This window comes from Poecilia mexicana, unplaced genomic scaffold (genome assembly GCF_051168715.1).
Source record: "Poecilia mexicana isolate PSO_F unplaced genomic scaffold, ASM5116871v1 scaffold_3, whole genome shotgun sequence".
In the NCBI taxonomy this organism is placed as follows: domain Eukaryota; kingdom Metazoa; phylum Chordata; class Actinopteri; order Cyprinodontiformes; family Poeciliidae; genus Poecilia; species Poecilia mexicana.
Window position 1 is genome coordinate 13243630 of NW_028263372.1, and position 8682 is coordinate 13252311.

At 37.6% G+C, this 8682-nt stretch overlaps 1 protein-coding gene across 1 annotated transcript; it reads left to right on the top strand.

The window, feature by feature from the left end:
- The first annotated feature begins 1762 nt into the window (after positions 1–1762).
- Positions 1763–8436, top strand: cops2 (COP9 signalosome subunit 2). Its single transcript, XM_014968848.2, has 13 exons — positions 1763–1944; positions 2347–2460; positions 2551–2628; positions 2722–2847; positions 3059–3148; positions 3233–3310; positions 3436–3610; positions 3721–3899; positions 4084–4136; positions 6546–6643; positions 6718–6800; positions 7153–7211; positions 7913–8436. Exons 1-13 carry the CDS (start codon positions 1891–1893, stop codon positions 8055–8057), a joined length of 1332 nt encoding a protein of 443 aa, XP_014824334.1. The 5' UTR covers positions 1763–1890; the 3' UTR covers positions 8058–8436.
- The last annotated feature ends 246 nt before the right edge of the window (positions 8437–8682 follow it).

The window sequence follows — 8682 nt, forward strand, 5'->3', positions numbered from 1 at the left end:
GTTGACAGACAAAGCGCACGCCACCATTGTTCATATTAAGCTTCTCACGCAGCCAGCTAATTGGCGCAAATAGACTGTATCGTGTCACTGGAGAAGCAAAGACGTCACCTTCCCAGAGTAATCTCATTGTTCTCGCTTCGACGTGAAGCTGGCACACAACAAAGTGATGCCGTTTTGTAAATAATAATTCTGTCGGGGCAAACAAGAATGATGATATGGGTAAGGAAAACTCTCTGTCTGTGGCACATGAATAAACACAATCACAGAACCCAGAGTACTAAACATTAATAACGATTAGCGTTATTACTCGGTCTGTGAAAACAGCCTCCTCCCTTCTAATGGTGTTAGTGATTTGTGTCTGGAGACTGTAAATATTATGGCCAGGCTGACTGCATCAGATCATAGGCTTGAGTTTTTCACCAGCACTCATCGGGTTTTTCTTTTCTTTTTTCCTCGAACTTATAAAACATATGTTGATTACACAAAAGATGATTGCATAAAGTCTGCGTTGGGAAACTCAGACCCTTTTGTAGTATAATTTTTCACAGTGTCCAATGTGGAACGAACCCCAGAGAGAGGTGGGGAGGTTGCCGATATGATGCTGCCAATGGTCTCTCTGTGTGGCAGCCAGCGCCGTTGAGTAGTCACGAAATCCGTTTGACAAGAACCTGATTAATGGGGCTGACTAACATCTGACACACACAGCTGGAGTTCCTGGGATATTTACAGCGATGGAAATTACCAGTGTATTTTCTCAACAACTGTGAATACACCTACCTCTACCTTAGCAGCTTATGATTAATTATACATGAGCTCTTTTCCGTCAAACTGTATTCAGTAAAGACTGACACAAATGCAAACAAACAATTTACTCAATGTCAATTGTACAACATGGTACAATTTGAAGTCGTTGCAACAAAAATGACAGGAAATGCTATATGTTATATGATAACGAATTAACAGTGATTTATAAATTAGTAGGACAAATGCTGGCTGAAGTTAATTTTGATCCCTTGATATCTCTTGCAATAACCATCTTCAAGATTAATATGGTTTGAGGTATGCAGCTCTCCAAAGGAGATGCATCTCAGATGAAAATATTACAGTAAAGGAAAAAAAAAACTAATTATTTCCATCTGAGCTGTTGCACAGCAGAAAAAAAACATGGCATTCAACTCGAAAGTGAATTTTAATCAAATTGTTTTAACTAATACTTTATCCTTCAGAGCTGAAAAAGTACCAGAATTTGATAAATATTAGCCTATGAACTATATATGGTGAACTTACGTATTTGGTCCTTACAGTGATCAATGTCACCTGGTGTAACTACAATGCTATGGAGAAGCTGATTGGTCTGCAGTCGAACTGCTGTGCAGGTTAACCAATCAAATGCCGGTATTTCATTTAAAAAAACGTTAAGGTGAATGTTTATATGGTTTTATATTATGTAATGATGGACTGAAGTATAAGCAATTTTGAAAAGTTCAATATATTTTGAAATTATTACATAATTTTAACAAAATGAATTAAAACTTTTATTACCAAGTTATAAATGAATTGTTTATTCAATACGTAACTGACATACTGAACCAAACACGGATAGTTCTTTTATTTTTAAGTATGTTTTTAAATGAATTACTATGACACACAAAAATATGTATTGACGAATTGGTTAAATTTGATTTGGTTATGTTTGACCATGAGTTTTTGGAGAAGCCAGAAAAAAGAAAAAAAAATCATCTGAGGAAACTTGAGGCGGTGCAATAGCGCCATCTATGGCAGAAAGTGTGTCTTTGCTTCTTACCGCACCTCCTCACCACTTCTCTGCAAAACATACCACAGGCCTCGGCTGCTGACTGTCCCTGAAAAAGGACAAGAAACCCCATAAAAATGTCTGATATGGAAGATGATTTCATGTGCGATGATGAAGAAGATTACGACCTGGTAATTAAGATTATTATCACCTGTTTGACTTTTAAATTTTCATCGTTTATCCGCTGAGAGCTGTTACCAAAGTCCCGACAGCACGGGGCTAGTTAGCTTTAGCTCTTAGCTAACGTGAAGCTGTCAGTATATAAATAACGTTAGCTTCCCGCTAGTGTTATTGTTATTGTTGGTAAAGGCTAATATAAGAGAAATATCATCAAGAATTAACGCTGTCATTGGTAGAGGTGCTTGAGAAAATGCGTCGCGTTACGATAGTTTATTTTAGGGCGATCACTGAGCAAGTTACGAAGTCATGTTGTTAGCTAACTGCACGTTAGCCAATGAACCTACCATGCTTACCTCTGCTTCATGAAGGGAATAGTTTGATACCCTGATGAATACCGATTCTTATAAACTCAGGAATATTCAGAGGACAGCAATTCAGAGCCAAATGTGGACCTGGAGAACCAGTACTACAACTCCAAAGCCTTGAAGGAGGACGATCCCAAAGCAGCACTTAGCAGTTTCCAAAAGGTGCAGTTGAGCTCCTTAAAGGCAATCTGCTATTTACGTGTGTTTTTAGAACAAAATATGCATAGACTTCTTCATGTTTGTTCTGTACAGGTACTGGAACTAGAGGGAGAAAAGGGAGAATGGGGTTTCAAAGCTCTTAAGCAGATGATAAAAATCAACTTTAAGTTGGTAAGTCATGTACCGCATGCTTAATTGAATTATTTCAATTAAATCAGGGTTGTTGTCATGGTCTTTTTTGTTTTTTTTTTCTCAACACCATAGACCAATTTTCCAGAAATGATGAACAGGTACAAGCAGCTCCTTACATACATCCGAAGTGCTGTTACCAGGAACTACTCAGAAAAGTCTATCAACTCCATTTTGGACTACATTTCTACCTCTAAACAGGTATGGTTCTACAGTATCAGATGGATATGTGTCAACTTATTATTTAAAAAGAGAAAAATATTTGCATATTGACTTTTGCAAAGATCTCAATAATTTTGTATGCAGCCAATCTTTGCAAAAATATAGATGCACTTGGATCACTTTCCTACTCTGTCTCGTTTTTGCTGTTTGCATTGCTGTGCATCTTAAATTGCTGCCCTTCTGAACACAGATGGACTTGCTGCAGGAGTTCTATGAAACCACATTGGAGGCTTTGAAGGATGCAAAAAATGACAGATTGTGGTTTAAAACCAACACAAAGGTACAGAAGCATCGATCCTCAGTCGTACACAACCATTTGCTAGTAAAATGTGCTCTACAAATCCTTTTTGTTTCATTTCTTTAGTTGGGAAAGCTGTACTTGGAGAGAGAAGAGTATGGAAAACTTCAGAAGATACTTAGGCAACTTCACCAGTCATGTCAGGTAATAAATCTAAATAATATTGTGCATGAAATAATATTTCTCTTAAGGTCAGAGCAAGTCTGACTCTTACATTGACTGATTAAGTAGACATTCCTTTATTGATGCATATTTGTATTTAAATACAGACAGATGATGGAGAGGATGACTTGAAAAAAGGCACACAGCTGCTGGAGATCTACGCTTTGGAAATCCAAATGTACACTGCACAAAAAAACAACAAGAAACTGAAAGCGCTGTATGAGCAGTCGCTTCACATTAAGTCTGCTATCCCTCACCCTCTCATAATGGGAGTTATTCGAGGTTAGCTCTCTTTTAAAAAAAAAAAGCAAAATAAATCAATAACTTGAGCTGCGTGCGCTGTAACATTTTGCTGTTTGTGGAATAACTCGTCTCCGATTGGTCCCTGCCAGAGTGTGGAGGGAAGATGCATCTAAGAGAGGGCGAGTTCGAGAAAGCGCACACGGATTTTTTCGAGGCCTTCAAAAACTATGACGAGTCTGGAAGCCCACGAAGGACGACGTGCCTGAAGTACCTGGTCTTGGCCAACATGCTGATGAAGTCGGGGATAAACCCTTTCGATTCTCAAGAGGTGTGGAGGTTATGTTTAGCTTCAGTTAAATAATGCAAGTGGGAGCTGGAATGATTGCACTATCTGACCATACAGTTTAAACTTTGTTTTAAAACCCAGCAGAAACTATTCTAATCAGGGTAATAAAGTGTACTTTAACATTTACTTTTTGCAAATTTTAACTTCTTCTTTTTCTCCCCCTAAGGCCAAACCATACAAAAACGACCCAGAGATCCTAGCTATGACAAACTTAGTAAGGTGAGTGTCCATGTTTGAATGCGTAACCATAATAAGAGGGCTGAAATGTTAATATTGACTGATAAATTTGGAATAATTACTGAGATTTAGACAAGTTTTAAGAATTCTAGACAGTAGATGTGGATCTTGGACTCTGCTGAACTCACACTTCACACGAAAAAGTAAAGAGTTTTGCTTCTTTTGTTATACATGTTGCTCTAAGAAATGTTAAGAGTGAATAGGCCTGTCGCGATAAATCAATTAATCGCACGATAAATTAAACCTATCGACCTCATTTTAATTATCGGCTTTATCGTCTCTTCCTGTCTTTTTTTCTTTCTGTTGATGACACTGAATGAAAAAAGGCTGAACTCCGGTGCTCTTCCTTAGTGCAAGGTCCAGCACACACTACACGAGTTGTTGGCGGACTGTCGGCCCATTTTCAAAACCTGACAGAAATCCTAGGTATTACGGTTCGATCGGGTTCGTCGTGCTGTGTGGTGTCCAGCCACATGGGCACAAAATAATGGCTACAAGTCCAGTTAACTAATTTTAAAATCGGACATTTATCAATGCTTTGCTAGAATCTACCTGTGATGCATGTGGCTGGAGTCAGCGTAAAGTCCTGACTGAATGAAAATCATTATAACCTATTTATCTCACGGTAACGAAGAACAGCTGAAAACTTACCGGGTTGCGGTAGCAATTTGGCTTCAACTCCTCCCCTTGTCATTTCTATATTCTTTGAACGAAATGTTGAATAAACATTAATGTTGTTTCCACATATCAGCTGTTTGGGATTCCCCTCCGTAATTTCCCCTCAGAAAGCATGGAGGAGAATCCGTGCTTTCTGATTGGCTATCTGTCACATTCAAGGGCTGCATTGATGCTTCCATTGGGGGAAATCCCTGATTTAGATCAGAGCGGCCACAAGGATCCACCATAACACACCACACACTGCAGGATGATCGGTTATGACATCACCAGCGACAGTCTTGAAACGGCCAACGTTCTAAGATTGTCATAAAGGGAAAATGGGGGCAAAAAAATCGTGTAGTCTGAACTACTGCATTAGGTGGTCGGATGTGCCCGTCTTTATTTAAATCTAGTGATTACTGAAGGCCAATACAGTATACAGACTTAATAATCTGCACTCTTTTGGTTGAATGCAATATTTATTTCCCCTTTGGCTTTAAGTTTAGTTTTTATTCAAGTACGTTTTTTGTTAATGGAGACTGAGAGTCCATTTTATTTTTGTTTTTGGTTGTTTTGTTTTAGTTTATCAGTTCCAGTGTTATGTGTTTGTTTGAAAATAAAATGTATCCATCTATGGCAGGAAATCGCATGCATTATTAGTCACTTCCATTAAATCAGTGTCAAAAGGTCTTGAAGCAATATTATCGTTTATCGCAATTATTTTTTAGACAATGGCCTAAGAGTGAAGCAAGTTCGGTGAGAAATATGTTTGTAATGATAAGAAGAGAAGTTGATATGAATCAATGTGTCACATGCAAAGGTTTTGTATTGTGGTCAGATGCTCACCGTGCCACATTTGCATCACCTTGCAAAAGTATTTACACTCTTTTGGGTTTTTCACATTCCGGCTAACAAATTTATTGGAACTTTTTCAGACAGACTCGATGCAGAGCAACAGATGAATGTGAAATATATATATTTTTTTTAAAATACCAGATTTAAAAACTTCTTGTGAAAAATATCCCAAACAATCAATATGCAAAGGAAGTGTGATGTCTATATGCACTCAGTCCCTTTTATTGCGATACTATGAAAATTATGATTTAAAAAGTTGTCCTATTAATGGGGTGAATATGTGTGCACACCACTTTCTTTTTAGATTTTGATAAAATAAAACCAACGCACCTTTTCCTTCTGCTTTAGCTGTTTGCTGCTTTATGTTGTTAAATCAGATAAAACATGAAAACACGTAAGGGATGTGAATTTTTCTGTAAGCTCTGTACAACCAGTGTGAGCAGTTTTTCTTGTCTCTGTGAAAATCATCTATAGCTTAGCTTCAGCAAGGACATTAATGTTTCTAAAATCATTCCCTGCAAATGACCGAACAGTTCTTTATCCAGGCACTTTATAGAATTTGTAGAAATGTGAAGCTTTTACACATTTCCTGCTTCCTTTTTTTTTTTTTTTTTTTGCAAGCTTTTGTTCCAGTGTTTACACAGATACCAGATACTGTCAGTATGTCCGTGAACATTGCTAAGATTTAATAAGATAAAACAAGAAACTAAGAATGGAAACCCAAAGCTATTACAAGAATAGAGTTTAGAAGAAATATTTATATAATATTTTGCAATATGTCTGATGACCTTCGGGGTGGCTGGGAAGGGGAACTGAAGTCCCAGAGATCCCAGAAACATGGGAATTATTTAAACAACCGAGACTGTTTTCTATTTTCAGCGCCTACCAGAACAATGACATCACCGAGTTTGAGAAAATCTTGAAGACAAATCACAGCAACATAATGGACGACCCGTTCATTAGAGAGCACATAGAGGGTGAGTAGAGGACGTGACCGCAGTCGCTTTGCCTGCGCAGTCGTTAAAACATGTGATGTTATGTGACGTTTCAGAGCTCCTGCGTAACATTAGAACTCAAGTCCTTATCAAACTCATCAAACCATACACAAGAATACACATCCCCTTCATTTCTAAGGTGAGTCTGAAAATATGTGCCTACTTTTTGGCACCATTACTTGCTTTTAGGACTTGATAGATTTTTTATTTTTTATTTATTTTTATGTCAAACACTCAAACTTATGGCTACCTGACCAAATGATTACTTGTGAACTCGGATTTATCTACTTACTCAAACATTTATTTTTTACAGATTACATACAGGAATCCAGAATTGTAGTCTTCATATGATGATTTATTCGATGTTTTGTTTACCCTGTCTCTGACATTACAGAGTGTCTACAATGTAGCACCACTCATGTGCTGCTTTTCTGTGATTACTCACACATCTTTAACCGGTTTGAGAACATGTCTGCTCTGTGTTGTTTCAGGAGTTAAACATTGACGTGTGCGACGTGGAGAGTTTGCTGGTGCAGTGCATCTTGGATAAGTAAGTTTGGCCTTTGTGTGCCGAGAACAAGCACAAAAGAAGAAAAAAAAATCACCTGCTTTCCTGTTAATAGCAATGTTTCCTCATAGTTTGAATCCCTTGACCTGTAAGAGTTGAGCGGTGCAAATTGTTTCACCGGTAATTAAGGCCTAATTGCTCGTTTTTAGGACTTAAACATTCCTTTTCAGAAAGGGTTTCAGACAAGTGCAGTGGAAGTTCAGGAAATTAAGGTAAGGAAATATTACATTAGTTACTGGAAGACTGAAATGTAATACTTTCAGAAGAAAAACTAAATAAATTGCGTATTTGCAACATTGGTTTACCTGGAAACACACGGCAGCAGGATGCATCATGGGAACGCAAACCAGTGAAGTCAGTGTGATGCTATGTGCAAGGTTCTTTTCTTTTCTGCCATTTGTGTGCATGTTATATTGATCTGTGCTAATTATGCAAGCAGTGTTGCAGACCATATGCACCTTTTCAGCATCATCATACAGCGTCATATTCAAGCTGTAATGTCTCATTTGTAAAAATGAACAATAAATGAGACAGTAGGAAGTGAAAGCACCTCTTTAATGTAACTTTCCTTTTGTTTATGCCAACTGATTTCTTGTCATCTGTTCTATTTGTGATGATAAATTTACCTGAACTCCCTGCCTGTAAATGAACTAAACATTAATCTTTTTTTGGTTTTTCCACAGCACGATCCATGGACGAATCGACCAGGTCAACCAGCTTCTAGAACTGGACTACCAGAAAAGAGGAGGCGCTCGCTACACAGCGTTAGACAAATGGACAAATCAGCTCAACTCCTTGAACCAAGCCATTGTTAGCAAGCTCACATGATGGCATATCGAATAAAGAGACAAAGGAAAATGGCATGTTTGAATACATCCATAACGTATGCTTATGTGCTTCTACGAGTAAATCTGCTCAGACGAGATACACAGCTCGGGTTTTGAGAATGCATCAGTTTCACGAGGACTCCATGAACCCCAGGAACATGTTTCTTTCTGTTCTGATGAGAGGAAATCACAGACTCCTGTTTTTCTTTTTTTTTGTTTTTCTTTTTTTTTTTTTTATGTTGATTGGCCGTATCTTTCAGGTGCAGCAGACAAATATCTTGGTTGTATAAAAAGTTCAAATGTGTATGAAAGTCTGTACACAACATTTTAATGTATACTGTTGCCTGTTAATAAACTTGATTTCCCTCGGCACTATAAAAGGTCTGAGCTGCTTTCGGGTAGCAGTAAGGTTTAAAATGTGTCCTAAGATAAATATGGAATTACGAATGAGATATTCACTCTTGAAACTTTTTTTTATCTAAGTAAGGCCTAGTTGAAACTAGAATTTTATATATCTAACTTCATGTTGAGTTTGTTCTTGCATCACAAAACTAAGTTATGTTTTTTTTTTTTTTTTTCTTGCGGTCTTTTACTACATAGCTAAATTACGTACTAAGTAGACTTAA

Excerpts from the sequence above, each read along its gene's own strand:
- cops2 (XM_014968848.2), top strand. The coding sequence starts at position 1,891 with ATGTCTGATATGGAAGATGATTTCATGTGCGATGATGAAGAAGATTAC. Across the intron at positions 2,461-2,550 it reads CACTTAGCAGTTTCCAAAAG|GTACTGGAACTAGAGGGAGA; the intron begins GTGCAGTTGAGC and ends TGTTCTGTACAG. Across the intron at positions 6,801-7,152 it reads ACATCCCCTTCATTTCTAAG|GAGTTAAACATTGACGTGTG; the intron begins GTGAGTCTGAAA and ends GTGTTGTTTCAG.